The sequence below is a fragment of the Clupea harengus genome, chromosome 12 (assembly GCF_900700415.2).
Source record: "Clupea harengus chromosome 12, Ch_v2.0.2, whole genome shotgun sequence".
Classification (NCBI taxonomy): domain Eukaryota; kingdom Metazoa; phylum Chordata; class Actinopteri; order Clupeiformes; family Clupeidae; genus Clupea; species Clupea harengus.
In genome coordinates this window covers 29,543,347-29,560,598 of record NC_045163.1, presented here as the reverse complement: position 1 = coordinate 29,560,598, position 17,252 = coordinate 29,543,347, and the positions used below count along the sequence as shown (strand labels likewise).

The window sequence follows — 17,252 nt, the reverse complement described above, 5'->3', positions numbered from 1 at the left end:
CTTAGGTATATCTCTATACAGAGCAACACATCATCAGATTGTTGTACCTGGTTTGGACATGATTGGTTTCTGAGGCGTTTTTCGTAAAGCAGTCCTATGATGATGGCCACCAGCAGAAAACACAGCAGCCCACTTGTTATATCCTACTGGGGAGATAATTCTTAATGATATGAATTTAGATAGACACAGTAATTATGTGTGGGAGTAAAGAAAGGATGAGAGAAAGGAAACAACTGCAGGCGATTGAGAGAGGTCTAGTGCCGGTGTCGGTTCCTGTCTACAGTATTTTTTCTCTCCCACTCCCCATCTCTCTCCCCCACTAATGTCCTGTTGTGTGTATAAAGAATTCTGAGTGTGTGGGTGTGTGGGTGTGTGTGTAAAGGAAGGACTCTTGAGTTGTGAAATTACACAATGTAAAATTAATGAAGATACCTGACTGACTTAAACGTCCCCGATGTGGCAGATGGAAACAGAAGGGATTCAGTAGAATCAAGTGTCGCTGTATGTCAGTCCCATTGCCTAGTTCACATGTAGACATAACAATTTAATATCAGTGTAGAGTACAATTAAATCAGCACTTAACTTCTTTCACCTATGACAGTAGTTTATTTTTGGAATATTCAATCAAATACTGAACTCAGCATTTTGGATGACATTCCTGTGACAGTGAAAATTAGATTACATTGGATGCATTTCTGCCACCTAGGGGTGGTTGGAAGTCAAGTCAAGTCAAGTGAACTTTATTTGTGTATCACATTTAAAAACAACAGGAGTTGTACCAGAGTGCTTTACAGCTGACGTAAATACATTGATGAAATGTATTAGATTAAATAGATTAAAGAAATGAACAAATAAAAATAGTGAAAATGAATAAAAGAATAAAAACTAAATAATAAGAGATATTAAACACTCAATAGGAGAGTAAAAGCAGTAAAAATCAATAAAACATGATAAAATACCAACAAGTTAGCATTAATAAAAGTCATTTTGTGCACGGAAATGGAGTGACAATAATGAGAGGAGATGAGTTTTTGCCATTTTCATGAAGAGATGGACTCAAATATGGATATATTTTCTCCTTGAAAGAGACACCCCGGAAAGAGTAGATTAGATTCCACCTGTCTGCATCATAAAAGGAGACCAAACCTGCCTCATAATCCACAAACACCCCCACCCTCTCTGGCTTCTCTTTAAGGGAGAGAACAACAGAAGGATCAGCTAGTGCCATATACTCATCCCTATTTCTCAGCCATATTGTCCAGAGTCCATTCTCAGGACTCGCGGTAATGTCTCCCTTCCTGTTAATGGACTCTCTGGCTACTCCTAAATCCCATTCAGTCTTCCCACTGACCTCAACCTCATAGTAAAATCTACCAGAGGTGAAGCCCTGCTTTCCAAGAACATTAACAACATAATCAAAGCGCTTGGGGTTGTCAGGTCGATTCTGTGATGAGTCACCAAGCCTCACTTGTTTCCCATCAGCAGACAGGATGAGGTATGTGTGAGCTGTATCAGGATCCAGAGTCACATCCACTGCAAGAGAGTAAAACACATGTAAATATAGTTGCAAGCAGCGACCATCAGGGTCCAAGCAGGTTTTGTGAGGCACCCAAACTGGCAAAAGGTTGGAGGAATTGACTGTTTCAAAAGCTTAAAGAAGACATTAGCACTTTAGAAAATGTGAGCAAATTGGGTAAAGCATAAGTACAACTTCAAATGTTTGGCTTAATTAGTTCTTGAGATGTCGCCATATGTAAAAGTAACCAACCAAGTGTAAATATACCAAATTTCAGATTTTTAGCTGAAGCGGTTCTTAAGAAAGTGACATGTATCAGTTGTAGCGCCCCCTATGGATACATTTTCACAAAATGTGGTGTTTGTAGTGAGTGTGCATGTCAAGGTTTATTCATTTGAAAAATATGAATCTTAACAAATTAAATTGAGCTTTTTTGCCTTCTTACAGACAGTGGTAACAAGCACATTGCTTTTAATCCAATATACTAACAGATGAAATGAAAAGGACGTTTTCATGGCCATGGCAAGACATACCTGCATACTTTGTAATCTCCATTCCTGTGTTAAAGAAAGGAAGATAATTATTTAGATATGTCCCTCGGTTGTATACCCACCTTAATGTTAGTAAGGAATTTAAATATTAACATGTACAGACATTTTACGAATATGAATATTTAAATTTTACCATCAATATGAATTTGACAACGCCTACAAGGGTGAATCTCACTGAACAAAAAACATCTTTATAGTGCCTTACATAACATCCTTACCATCTTTAAAGGTCAAGAAAAGATTTGCAAAAGATTTACTTTCTATTTAGATGATCCTTTTGCTTTTTTTGCTTTCTTACAGACAGTGGTAACAAGCACATTGCTATTATTGCAAAATACTAACAAATAAAGCATCAAAAGGATGTTTTCATGGCCATGGCAAGACATACCTGCATACTTTGTAATCTCCATTCCTGTGTTAAAGAAAGAAAGAAAATTCTTCAGATATGCCCCTCGCTTGTATATTCAGCCTAATGCTAGAAGGGGATTTAAATATAAACATCTAAAGAAATTCTACTATCAACATCAATTCGACAACCCCTAACTGGTTTCTAACTGGGATTTATCCCTATTCAGGTTGTTATAACTGGTCTGTAACTGGGATTTCTCTTTATTCAAGTTGTTGTAACTGGTCTGTAACTGGGATTTTTCTTTAATCAGGCTGTTATAACTGGTCTGTAACTGGGATTTCTCTTTATTCAGGTTACTATTACTGGTTTCGAACTGGGATTTCTCATCTTTCAGGTTGTTGTAACTGGTCTGTAGCTGGGATTTTTCTTTGTTCAGGCTGTTATAACTGGTCTGCAACTGGGATTTGACTTTATTCAGGTTGTTATAACTGGTTTCTAACTGGGATTTCTCTTTATTCAGGTTGTTGTAACTGGTCTGTAACTGGGATTTCTCTTTAGTCAGGTTGTTGTAACTGGTTTCTAACTGGGATTTCTCTTTAGTCAGGTTGTTGTAACTGGTCTGTAACTGGGAATTCTCTTCAGTTAGGTTGTTGTATCCTGTTTGCACTTGTGATTTCTCCCTCAGGAGGTTATTGTAACTGTTCTGTAAACTTGATTTCTCTGTAGTGCATCGGCCATTCCTGGTTTGCAATTCTGATTTCTCTCTATTTAGGTGATCAAAGCTGCCCTGCAACTGGAGTTTCTCTCTGCTGAGATTGCTGTTACTGGTCTGCAGTTGGGAGTTCTCTGTTTTGAGGTTGTTGTAAGTAATCTGTAGCTGTTGGTATTCTATGTTCATGTTGTCAAAACCTGACTGCATCTCTAGTTTCTCTTTGTAGCTGGTCTGTAACTGTTTGTTCTCCATCATTCTGAAACTGAGAAATGCGATGGCAGACAGCAGGAGAGCACACAGCAGACCCAGACACACAGCAGCCCTCTTCCAGGGTCCTAAAGATGGGAGAGAGTGGAACTAAATGACAGGTAGGAATATACTTCATAATGGGAGTTTGAGACTCAATCTCACTACACAGTATTATATAATTTAAATCAAGGTTTCTATTATCACAAACAAGAAAATTATTGCATCTAATTTACGCCAGCTGAGTTATACTTATTTTATTTATTTGTATTTTTATTTATTTATAATTTTTTTCTTTTATTCAAATTTGTATTAATATATTTGTATTTGTATGTATGTATTGGATTCATATTACCTTACTGATATTACATTGCATTAATACAAGTTTATCTATCATCTATCTATACAGTACATTCAATTATTTAATTTACTGAACTTTAATTTAATTTTCTTAACAAATAAAGTGTTTTAGAAAAGATGTTCAGAACAGAGTTTTGCAGAAAATCATTGCATGGGTTCATCTATTGTTCTGAGATATTGCCTGGCTTTGCTAAAAAGAATTCTTCCAAGTTCTGCATTTTGATACATTTCTCAACCGTTGCTTTAAAGTAACACTATGGAGTTTCTGGAGCTGCCAGGTAGGGCGCTACTTTTTCCTGGACTATTCAGTAACTTATTTGCTGTCTTGCTTTGTCTTGTATTGCACTTGCTTGATGTTTGACTTTGTTAGGAAAGTTGTTGACTCGCTAGTTTGTCATAAACAAAGTAAGCAGATGTAGCCCTTTGGAAAAGTAGGCTAGATGCTTAAAGTTCATTAAAAGTATAAATAGAATAGGTTCATAAATCATAATTAGAATAAGTTAATAAATAGAATACATTTAAAAGATTAAAAACTATTAATACGGTTGTTATTGCATATGTTTCCTGGTTAAGGTCATGTATTGTCATATACCAATATGACATGTATTTTGATTTCTTTTCTACTAAGTTCCTGATGTTGTAAATGTTTTCAAGGTTTTTTTATTTTGATTACTACATGATAAGAAATTGAAATGTAAGAGTTTATATGATGTTGATATTTGTAAGCCAATGAGATCAGAGTTGTAGGTCAGGGGTCAAGGGTAAGGTAAGGGGAACGTAGAGGAAGCGAGAGGGAACGAGGAGACAAAAAACGAGTGAAGACGTATGGAGATTTGCTCCGCAACACTTCTAAGTTTAATGTGAGAAATACCCTCCATTAAGCGTATAATTGTCATTGTGTGTTAGACTAACTACTAGTGAAGCTTATAGGACAGTGAACAGTTATTTAGTCGTGGTTGGATAATAGTTCAGAGAACTTGGAGTACTGAGCCACCGATTTGCTCTGAAGGCTAACTTGGCTAGCGCTAGCCTAGTATTAACGGGTGTGGAAAAGGGTAGTCTATTCGGCAACCTTATTAACCTAATTGTTTGATACTCTGGGCCTCATTTACTAACAGAACTGCACCCACTTTAGGCGTATTTTTTGTGCAAATTGCGGGGAAAGACACGGAACCGTATTTACAAAGGCGGGGCACTTGAGTAAAAACGCAGATTGCCCGCTGCTGGGAGGGTATAAAGGAAAGTGGGTGTTCGTCGCAAAGAGATGGGAGGAGATGCGTAAAGTGCGCCTAATTATGTATTAGTAACGAAACAAGAGGTGTTTTAGCATGACATATCAGCTGCTAAATGAAAACTGTGTGTGCGAGAAATTTGACACAATTAATAAAAAAAAATAAGAAATGTTATTTGTTTAAATGTTTATATTTGATATATCATTTAATATAGGCATATAACAAATTGTCCCTCCAGCTAGCGTTTCTGCCAAGTCTTACCCAGAATCGCCGCTCAATGTATGGTTTACTTTAAAATAAGGTGGCCAGATTTCTATTCGTATTCTTTTCCTTTTCCACCCATCATTTAAGCACACCGGGTACAGTGCTCGCCTTCTGCGGAGGAGTAACGCGTATCTATTCAAGAAAATAACTTGAAGTACAGTAACTAAACTACCGTAAATCCTCAAATTGTGGCCGGGGTCTTTTATTTACTTAGGCTGCACAACGCACTGGCCTTTATTTGGGGCAGGCTTGTATTAGGGGCAGGCCTTTATTTCTTACTTATCTTCTGTTATAGAGTTTTATTATCTAAATCAAATAATGGGCATAATTACAGTAGGCTAATATCATTCACTGCATATGCGTTCAACACTTCCTACAACCATTTACCGATAGGCTATAGAATGAAACCAGTAGGCCTATAGGCTAATCAACTTTCTGTAGGCTAACCATGTAGAAATTAATCAGTAATAAACCATTGTGTCAGTCTTAAGAAACATCGTTTATTGCAGATCTTTTCCAATTTTCTCAATTTCAAAAATATCACTCGGCCAAATAAAAAGTTTATCGAGTAGCGCTCTCTGTGCAGTGTCAATGTAACAATAAACATCTGCTGCCGTCAAAGGAGAGCAATCACAGAACAAACAGGAGACAACCAAAATTAAAAAATCCATTCGACGAGGCTGGTTAACTTTCTTTCTTTATGGCTGCATTCAGTTCATTCTTTTGATTCTTGAAGTATCTAATTAATCTCGGGTCAATGTCAAACTGCTTTGCTGCTTTTTCTCCCGAATGTTCTTCAGCATACTTCAACACCTTCTCTTTGAATTTAATATCAAATTTTCGCCTGGGTGCCATAGTCTACTGCTTTATGATCCCTTCTGGAAAAAGTAGCCTAGCCAACTAAAACGTTAAAGATAAACATGCATTTAGGCTAAACAATAACAAATTGCCAGATGTGCCTTCATGAACAATAACAAATTCGCCTAGTAGGCCTACGTGGGAAAATGTCTTTTCTTATTGCAAACAGCCCATGAAATTAGCCAACAACATTATACATGAGGAAAACATGTATTTATTTACAAATTAAATTGTGATGTGTGCTTTGTGCTGATGGCATAGGCGGAGATCCCGGAGGGGACGTGCATGTGAAAAAGATGGCAACATTTCGTCGCAGTGGGAGGGGGCGGGGTCATCCGCTTGTATAAAAAATAGCTGGCTAAACTCCATCGCGGGGGAGGGGGCGGGGTCATCTGCAATTTTCCTGTTTCCCCCCCCCCCCCCCCCAGGAATTACTCTCTGAAATGTTACCGTGTATTGTCCCCCCCCTACAATGAAATGGGATCTCCGCCCCTGGCTAATGGACTGATGCTGGTAGGCTACAGTAAAATAGGCTACCTTATTTTACCCCCGGCCTGTATTCGGGGCCCGGCCTTTATTTGTCCGTATCGACCACGCCCCCGGCTACTATCTGAAGCCCGGCCTCTAATTGAATCCCGGTCTTTATTTGAGGATTTACGGTAAGTAAATTGTAGAGACAGAGCAGCATTTTAATTTTACCTTCCATGTTTATTTTGACGTTAAAGCCTATCTGAAAACCTCCGTTACCCCTGACAACGTATTGTGGACTAGTTGTTGTGCAGGTGTTGGGTGATATACAGTCAGACCAGGGATTCCACACAATGGCTTTATTTCTGCATTCACAATTAAAAATAGATTGCATGAGTTTTTCAGCATTCGCGACAGCATTCCAGATCTGAAGTAACGTAAAAACAATATCAGGACAATGCTCTCTTTAACTCATGCTATTATCTCTGTTAAAACCCTTGCAAATTGCTGTATAGCATTACATTTTGAGAGCATCGGACAGTGTCAAACATCGACCATTCTGTTAAACAATCAAAATTCTAAATGTAATAATAGATTAACAATCGATATGCTCAGTTTAATAATGGATTAACATGACAATGCGAACGTTTGCCGATAACACACGTCGTCCGATAATTAACACCATTACGATAGTGCAGTGGTTCCCAAACTTTTAACAGTCCCGTACCCCTTCAGACATTTCATCTCCAGCTGCGTACCCCCCCCCCCCCCCCTCCCTGTTGAAAAAAAAAGTTTTCCTTTTCACCTTTTACTTTAATTCCATTTTAATCCGTTTCGGCTCATTTTGGCCACATCTTAAGCAATTGCTGTACACGAGCTGGCTCCTACACACTACAACATGCTAATGTCGCTTGTTCTCGTTGTTTGTGGTAGGCACTATATACCCATGCAAACGTAAATTCTCACAGGAATTACATCCAGACGAACTGCTAAGCTAGCCTATTTGATCTATACTTACTGGAATAGCTAGCTAGCAGCATAAAGCAAATTAAGCCCTCAAGATGCGCTGTGGTCGGCTGCACAGATCTGTACATAACGTCCCAGCCTCAGAAGACACAAGAGCAAAATGGATTGAATTCATATTTAATGGTAATGTTCCGGAAAGAATTGGCAAAAGTCTGTTGGTGTGCACAAGCCACTTTGAATTGGACTGTTTTACCAATCTGGGCCAATATAACTCTGGACTGGCAACAAGATTGACCTTGCAAGCGAGATCGGTACCATCTATTTGTCGCAGTACAGACGAGGGAATTGTAAGTATCTTTAAAAATAATCATTTTGACCGCTTCAGTCTAGAGTTCATGTTCAGCAATTGGTGGACACGTGTCATGTTAATGTTCAGGCCCTCTCAATGTGTGAGAAATGACGAGACTTCACTTGTTAAGGCAAGCAGCCATCTTAAATACACGTCAGAAGGGAGGTTACTTGGTTTCATTGTAAAGGTCACTAAAGTAACTGACTGACTAAAACCTCCCTGATGTGGCAGATTGAAATGGAAAGGAATGGTCAGCAGAATCACATGTTCCTGGACTGTAGTCCAATGACCCTATTCACCCGTAAAGTTTAATCAGGTATACAGCTGGGTCATCTGGTTCAAACTTCACAGTGGTATGCCTTACACGTAGGCTACCTCTTTGCATACCTTTCTAGATTTCAAATGCCAACACCATTCGTACTGTGAAGGCCACTAAGAATACAGTATGTCTGCATACATGTCTGTATGTCTGTTCCTGGGTGAATCCGGCAGCAGTAATTCTGCTAAACTGTAGAAAACTAAAGGTCCAGCACCAGCGAAAACCCAATCCTTCTCTCTTTCTTCCTCGTTGGAGAAATATCAGGTCATCAGGGTTTACATTTAGACAATGTAAGATATTTTATATCTTCATATGGTACATTTTCATTATGGATGCAGTGCTGAGCTCAGTGTTTGTATGTTCAACTCAATGGACCTCTCTCTCTCTCTCTCTCTCTGTGTGTGTGTGTGTGTGTGTGTGTGTGTGTGTGTGTGTGTGTGTGTGTGTGTGTGTGTGTGTGTGCGTTTGTGTGTGTGTGTGTGTGTTTGTGTGTGTGTGTGTACGTGTGTGTGTGTTTGTGTGTGTGTGTGTGTGTGTGTGTGTGTGCCAGCATAGTGAAACAAGGATGGAGGAAGTCACAGTAACTGAGAACATTAGCAAAAACACATTTACACTAAATTAACTCCATCTTTCTCTCTTCCTCTGTGGGAGAAGACTCAGTTCAGAATCAGAGTTCACCGTCAGACAATGTTGGACATTTGTGTGTGCGTGTGTTTAGAAGGAAGGTCTCTTGGGTTCATTGTTAAATCAGTTGAGGTATTTGACTGACTAAACCTCGCTGTCTTGACATACCTCACAGAGGGAAAAGGGCATACCTGCCGAGGAGAGGTCACACCACTGGTACACTATACAGGATCCTGTGTGTGTCTGTGTGTCTGTTTGTGTGTTTGTGTGTGTGTGTGTGTGTGTCTGTGTGTGTGTGTTTGTGTGTGTGTGAGAGAGAGAGTAAAGGAAGGACTCTTGGGTTGTGAATTCACACAATGTAAAATTATTTAAAGTATCTGACTGACTTAAACCTACCTGATGTAGCAGATGGACTTTACCTTAGTCCCTTTGCTTATTTCACATTTAGACAACACAATTTCATGTCAATGTAGAGTACAATTAAACCAGCATTTAGTTTGTCTCGTTCTCGTTCAACCTTATGCAGTACTCCACATTTCCAAAGGTGGCTTCAAAACACCAATACTGACTAAACTCGCTCAATTATGGCGAAACTCATATTATTGTCAAACGAAATGTTCAACTCCGTTACAGTAGCACACCTATTATACCTACAAAAATATTTGGGACATTTTTTGGGTCATTTGTGTGCTGGAGCACATCTGGTAGGAAGATGGAGCCTACTGTCATGCAGTAACTAAACCTGAAAATGAATATATATTGATCATCATAATGTCATGCATTCTCACAATAGACTGCTTACTAAACTGAGTAACTTTGCACTTTATTGTATTCGAAATGAAGATTTGTCACCAATGTGTAATTTGAAGGTGTTTCAAGTGGTTTCGGATGCACTTAAAAGTGGACGGATGTCTAATTTCAAAGTAAGACTATAAAAAAGCTTTTTGCACAAAGATGATAGCTTGAAAATGTTCACCATTCCTGAAAAGTGCACAACTGTCATCTCTGTCTGTAATTACAGTGCATGAAATGCCCTGTATTGTTATTCCTTCGTTTCTTATACTTCTTCTTCTTCTTCTTCTACTTCTTATTATTCTTTGTACCGATTTTCTGCACTTAATTCAGCTCAAACCGCTTAACTTAGAAACTCCGTTCAAACTTTGGCGCGTAGGTCTTGTAAGGGACACTTATGTATTTTTTACTTTTCTAAACTTTATACTTTTTAAGATATTAAAGAAAACTAATAAAAATTTTCCCATTGACTTACATTGGGCCATTATGACATCTTTCTCCATCTTTCTCTCTATCCCTCTCACTCTACTTTCTCTCACACTCTCTCTGCTTCACTCCATTTTCTCTCCTTTCAATATTTTCCCTCTTCACTCTCTCTTTACTGTCTTCATCCAGAGCCTTTCTTCTTTCTTTCTTCCACTCTTCTTTCCTTCTTCCAATTTTCTTTTCTTTCTTTACTCTTCTTTCCTTTCTTCTTTCCTTCTTCCACTCTTCTTTCCTTTCTTCTTTCACTCTTCTTTCCTTCTTCCACTCTTCTCTCCTCTTTTCACTCTTCTTTCCTTCTTTCACTCTTCGTTCTTTTCTTCTTTCCTTTCTTCACTCTTCTTTCTTTTCTTCTGTCCTTCTTCCACTCTTCTTTCATTTCTTCACTCTTCTTTCCTTCTTCCCTTCTTTTACTCTTTTTTCCTTTCTTCTTTCCTTCTTTCTTTTCTTCTTCCTTTCTTAACTTTTGAGTTTCATGCACTGGTATTTCCTTCAGGAAATGCATTTTCTAGTCATTCTCTTTACCGATTTTCTGCGCTTAATTCAGCTCGAACCGCTTAACTTAGAAACTCCGTTCAAACTTTGGCATGTAGGTCTTGTAAAGGACACCTATGCTTTGTATTTTTCACTTTTCTAAACTTTATACTCTTTAAGGTATTAAAGAAAAACTAATACAAATTTTCCCATTGACTTACATTGGGCCATTATGACATCATAACAGGGTCACAACAAAACTGTCCCTTGCACTTTTATCACTTTACCACTTACTGTTATACTTGCACTGCCAATGTAACAAATACATCTCACAGGATGTCTTTTTGCTGCCTTTTTTTTGCACTACCATAACCTCACTTTAAAGGAAACTTATGCTGCTGTACATGTATCTGAATGTTTATAACTATATGTATATGTATATCTATATGTCTTGTCTTATCTGTTGTTGTGCGTGTGCACTTATTTGTTTCACCGTGGGAGAGTGGGAAACGTTTTTTTCGATTCCTTTGTATGTCTTAACATGCAAAGTAATTGACAATAAAGCTACTTTGACTTTGATTAAACTGGCTTGCACCTGTGCTTCACTGACACCTGCGCCAAGGTTCCAAGGCTCCTCTTCTCTCTGTCCCTCTCCATTCAACTGTATAACTAGGAATATTAAGAGACACCTCCATACTCTCCTTTTTTTCTCTCCATCTCTCCATCTTTCTCTTTATCTCTCTCAGTCTACTTTCTCTCACACTGCATCTCTCTGCTTCACTCCATTTTTCTCTCCTTCTTTCAATATTTTCCCTCTTCACTCTCTATCTCTTTATCCATAGCCACTCTTGTTCACTCTTCTTTCCTTTCTTCTTTCCTTCTTCCACTCTTCTTTCCTTCTTCCACTCTTCTTTCCTTTCTTCACTCTTCTTTCTTTTCTTCTTTCCTTCGTCCACTTTTCTTTCCTTCTTTCACTCTTCTTTCTTTTCTTCTTTCCTTCTTCCACTCTTCTTTCCTTTCTTCTTTCCTTCATCCACTCTTCTTTCCTTCTACCACTCTTCTTTCCTTTCTTCACTCTTCTTTCTTTTCTTCTTTCCTTCTTCCACTCTTCTTTTACTCTTCTTTCCTTTCTTCTTTCCTTCTTTCACTCTTCTTTCTTTTCTTCTTCCTTTCTTAACTTTTGCATTTCATGCACTGGTATTTCCTTCAGGAAATGCATTTTCTAGTTGCTATTGATATTAAAACATGTTTTCTACACATAGTACCACATCAGCAATAGACACAGCAAATGTTATGACCTATTGTTAATTTATTTGTAAATATAGATTTTTGATCATTAGGTTTCAAAACCATTAAAGCGATGCTAACTAGCCTATGCTTCTTTTGTGTATTAGCTTCCTTTTGTCTGCTTTAACACTTGGGAGTCCCTGTGGTCTGACATGCCTTGATGCTTTTGTATATTTCCCCTAACTAAAAACATTGAGGCAAAAGTGGCATGTATGATTATATTGTAGAAGACCTGAGCAATAATAACATGAGAGTAAAAGGAATGTAGTAAAACAATTTTTTTTATTTAAATCAAATCAAAACATACCCTTACAAAAACTTAAATATTCCCCACAGGACCTCGTAGACCTAACTTTTCAAGGATTCAACATTTGTCCAGAAGGGGGCAGTGTGTTCCATTGTGCCAACTACATGCAGTGTGGGTTATTGTAAAGTGCCACTATTATCTAGATCAGATTGAAACACTCTTTAACTATATAGACCAACCTAGAATAATATGCTCTGAATTCAACTGTGAGAACAATGTTCATACATTGATATGTTCATGTTGCAAGAGGAACAGGCTTTAAGTTTTTTCCATCTTCTTTTCTGACATTTTTTGCCATCATGCTGATTTGTAACAGCGCTCTACTGCCCTCATGTGAAAAAAATGGATTAAGCCGTAAATATGAAACACACAGTGGACCTATGGTAAATTAGTGAGAGATTTTCAGTGGATGTATACAATAGAGTATGAACATTTTTGTTTTAGCATTTTGTTTTAAGTTTGAACATATTTTAAACAAATGATACAAGGTCAAACTGTGGAGTTGTACCATGCTTAAGGTAACTGACTGATTAAAACCCTCCTGATGAGACAGATGAAGATGGAAGGGAATAGTAGTAGCATAAATAGCAGAATCACATGTTCCTGTACTGTAGTTTTCCTGTGTGAATAATTCCATTCAGGTCGAAAAGCTACATGCAATGTTTATTTCAACTTTAAACGGCATAAAAAAATTGTAAATTGTAAGTGGTTACATTTAACGTACGGAAAAAGGAACATGCAATTATATAAAAATGGGATTTATTAGGCTAACATGGACACAATTTCATGAGGTTTGGCACTCGACTGACCCATTGCTCATGGGCTTTTGTTTGTCACTGTCAGCGTAGTACAGACCCACACCATTTGACATGTTCTGTACTTTCAGAAACACGTATGGAGGAAGAAGAAGAATCACGTGTTGCTGTACTTTAGTCCCATTGCCTAGTTCACATGAAGACATCATTAATTAATGTCAGTGTAGAGTACAATTAAACCAGCACTTAACTTCTTTTACCTTTGAGAGTAGTTTATTTATAGAATATTCAATCAAATACAGAACTCGGCATTTTGGTTGACATTCCTGTGACAAGTGAAAATGAGATGAAATTGGATGCATTTCTGCCAACTAGGGGTGGATTTGATTGTTGGATGGAAGTCAATTCAAGTCAAATTAACCCTATTTATGTAACACATTTAAAAACAACAGCAGTTGTACCAAAGTGCTTTACATCTGAGGTAAATACATTGATGAAAACTTTAGATAATAAATGAAGGAGGTAACAGGAAATTAACAAATGAAACAAGTAAAAATAAATAAAAGAAGAAGATATAATAAAAAGTGAATAATGATGAAAAATACTAGAAATTCAATAGAAGACCACAATTAAAAGTGATGAGTAAAAGCAGTACATTTTAAAAATATATAATGAAATACCAGCAAGGTAACATTCATTTTGGGCATGTAATTTGAGTCATGATAATCAGAGGAGATGAGTTTTTGCCATCATCATGAAGAGATGGACTAAAATATGGATATATTTTCTCCTTGAAGGAGACACCCTGGAAAGAGTAGATTAGATTTGATCTGTCTGCATCATAAAAGGAGACCAAACCTGCCTCATAATCCACAAACACCCCCACCCTCTCTAGCTTCTCTTTAAGGGAGAGAACAACAGAGGGATCAGCTAGTGCCATATACTCATCCCCATTTCTCAGCCATATTGTCCAGTATCCATTCTTAGGTGACAGGGTAATTTTTCCCTTCCTGTTAATGGACTCTCTGGCTACTCCTAAATCCCATTCAGTCTTCCCACTGACCTCAACCTCATAGTAAAATCTACCAGAGGTGAACCCCTGCTTTCCAAGAACACAAACATAAAGAGAAAAGCGCTTGGGGTTGTCAGGTCGATTCTGTGATGAGTTACCATGCCTCACTTGTTTCCCATCAGCAGACAGGATGAGGGAGTTGTGAGCTGTATCAGGATCCAGAGTCACATCCACTGCAAGAGAGTAAAACACATGTAAATATTGTTGCAAGCAGCGACCATCAGGGTCCAAGCAGGTTTTGTGAAGCACCCAAACTGGCAAAAGGTTGGAGGAATTGACTGTTTCAAAAGCTTAAAGAAGACATTGGCACTTTAGAAAAAGTGAGCAAATTGCGCAAAGCATAAGTACAATTTCAAATTTTTGGCTTAATTAGTTCTTGAGATATCGCAATATGTAAAAGTAACCAACCGAGTGTAAGTATACCACATTTCAGATTTTTAGCTGAAGCGGTTCTTGAGAAAGTGACATGTCAGTTGAATGGGCCCCTATGGATACATTTTCACAAAATGTGGTGTTTGTCCAAATAATCTTGTAGTGAGTGTGGTCAAGGTTTGTTCATTTGAAAAATAAGAATCTGAACAAACAAAATTGAGCTTTTTTGCCTTCTTACAAGCATATTGCTATTATTCCAATATACTAACAGATGAAACAAAAATTATGTTTTCATGGCCATGGCAAGACATACCTGCATACTTTGTAATCTCCATTCCTGTGTTAAAAAAGGGAAGACAATTATTCAGATATGTCCCTCGGTTGTATACTCAGCTAGTAAGGAATTTAAATATTAACATCTACAGAAATTTTATGAATATGAATATTTAAATTCTACCATCAATATGAATTTGACAACCCCTACCAGGGTGAATCTCACTGAACAAAACACATCTTTTATTTTGCCTAACATGGCATCCTTACCACCTTTAAAGGTCAACAAAAGATTTGCAAAAGATTTACTTTCTATTCAGATGATCCTTTTGCCTTTTTGCTTTCTTACAGACAGTGGAAACAGGCACATTGCTATTATTGCAAAATACTAACAAATTAAGCAACAAAAGGATGTTTTCATGGCCATGGCAAGACATGCATACTTTATAATCTCCATTCCTGTGTTAAAAAAAGGAAGAAAATTATTCAGATATGTCCCTCGGTTGTATACTCAGGCTAATGCTAGAAGGGGATTTAAATGTAAACATATAAAGAAATTCTACTATCAACATTAATTCGACAACCCCTACAAGGGTGAAGTTGACTGATCAAAAAACATCTTTACAGTGCCTAACATAACATCCAAAAGGTTGACAAAAGACTTACACTATTATTATGTTCACTCACTAAACTCATCTACTTTTCTATTTGAATTGTCATTTTGAAAGTGAAGCATCCAGTAACACATCAGCTAAATATGAAATTATATTTGCATTCAGACATAACTCTACCAAACAAGTTTACTTCCAAAGCCGATTCAACCAGATCTGGACACTCACTCAGGTTACAAAGTCTCTTCTGCAGTTTATCCTTCTCGGCAGCCATGGTGTGGAATTTGTCCTGCAACTGGGATTTCTCTTTAGTCAGGTTGTTGTAACTGGTCTGTAACTGGGATTTCTCTCTATTCAGGTTGTTGTAGCTGGTCTGTAACTGTTTGTTCTCCATCATTTTGAAACTGAGAAGTGCGATGGCAGACAGCAGGAGAGCACACAGCAGACCCAGACACACAGCAGCCCTCTTCCAGCGTCCTAAAGATGGGAGAGAGTACAGCTAAATTACAGGTAGGAATATACTTCATAATGGGAGTTTGAGACTCCATCTCACTACACAGTATTATATCATTTAAAACAAGCTTTCTGTTATCACAAACAAGAAAATAATTGCATAGGTTCAGTCTTTGCGTTGACATATAGTACATATATTTTAGAATAGAGTTGTTTTCTGTAATCAAAAGCAGAAAATCATTGCTTGGGTTCATCTATATTTTTGACATGATGATATTACCTGGCTTTACTATTTTTTTCTGCATTTGGAAACATTTCTCAATCAATGCTTCAACGTCTGAATACTATGTGATAGGTACTACATGTACTGCAAAATTCCAAAAGTATTGTGGCTGAAAATGCTTAAAGACTCTTGCCGTCGTTTATAAGAAGACAATATTTTGTTTTCATGTATGTTTTCATACCTCCTAATTTACTCTTTTACTTCTCACCTTTCTACTTTTATTCTACTTCATCACCAATTATGTCTAATATTTTGTTTTAATTAAAACAATGGGACAAAGTAGAACTCAATTATAATTTAGTTTACTTCAAAAATGAATTAGTAAAAAATGTTTACCTCAAAACTCATACAAGCTGCTAACCATGAAACAAGGTCAGCGTTCTTAGCATTTGTAATCTTTGCAAGGATGAACCATGAGTTCATGAGTTCCCCTGATTATAAATGCATATTTAGAAATTCATATTCACCAGAGGGTTCTGGACTTGGGGCTTCCAAATTCTCTCTGGAGTTTGAAGTATTGCAGGGAAACTCACCAGTGTCTGTTTCTTCATGTTTGTCCATAGAGGGTCTGTTGACTCCATCAGGGTCTAATTTTCGAAAGCTGCCCTCAGTCATCTCCATTCTGCCCTGCTCTTCTCTACCGGCTGCTCAGATGATCATGAGATCTTCTCCACTCTGTCTTGTGGAGAGTGACTGGAGGTGAACAGCAGACCCACAGTGTTTGGCCCATTTTATATTCATAGAAACATGGATAGAGGAAGTCCCCCATTGTATCTAATCTCACCCTAAGTGTTACAGGGGTGGAGCTTCCCTTTCCTGACATGGCTGTTAATCATCGAGAGCACATAAAGTCTCTTTCCAGTCATTGGTGCAAATGATCAGAGTCAGTGAAACAGTGGGTTTTGTTTGTGGGTTTTCAGTATGTCTGCATACATGTCTGTATGTCTGTTCCTGGGTGAATCCAGCAGCAATAATTCTGCAGAAATACACCACTTGAGTTGTAAAGGTTCAAATCCATGTAACTACATTCAAATTGCTCATGAAGTTGAAAGGTCTGTGTGAAGAATGCCATTAAGGGAAAAAAGGTACATGCAATGTTAATTACAACTTTTAGCGGCATACAAAACTGTAAATTGTAAGGGGTTGCATTTGTAAGAAAATATAATGGTTGTGATACAGTGGTGTAGTGAACATGGAGCTACTTTGCTGAAAACGAGTGTCAAGTAGGGTCAGGCAGAGAGGGCCTACGTGCAGTTAGTTTACAAATGAATCTGGC

General features: G+C 37.7%; 1 protein-coding gene across 6 annotated transcripts; it reads right to left on the bottom strand.

Moving 5' to 3' along the window:
* Positions 1 to 967: 967 nt before the first annotated feature.
* LOC116222997 (nuclear factor 7, ovary-like) lies at positions 968 to 16,845 on the bottom strand. Of its 6 annotated transcripts, XM_042709407.1 has the most exons (6): positions 16,510 to 16,845; positions 15,469 to 15,717; positions 14,670 to 14,693; positions 2,456 to 2,479; positions 2,050 to 2,073; positions 968 to 1,533 (listed from the first exon to the last, which is right to left on the bottom strand). In XM_042709407.1, the coding sequence occupies exons 1-6, from the start codon at positions 16,595 to 16,597 to the stop codon at positions 983 to 985; spliced, it is 960 nt and encodes a 319-aa protein (XP_042565341.1). In that variant the 5' UTR covers positions 16,598 to 16,845; the 3' UTR covers positions 968 to 982. The 6 variants fall into 6 exon arrangements, with proteins under 6 accessions (XP_042565341.1, XP_031434336.2, XP_042565342.1 ...); XM_031578476.2 differs by lacking the exon at positions 2,050 to 2,073; XM_042709408.1 differs by lacking the exon at positions 14,670 to 14,693.
* Between the last annotated feature and the right edge of the window lie 407 nt (positions 16,846 to 17,252).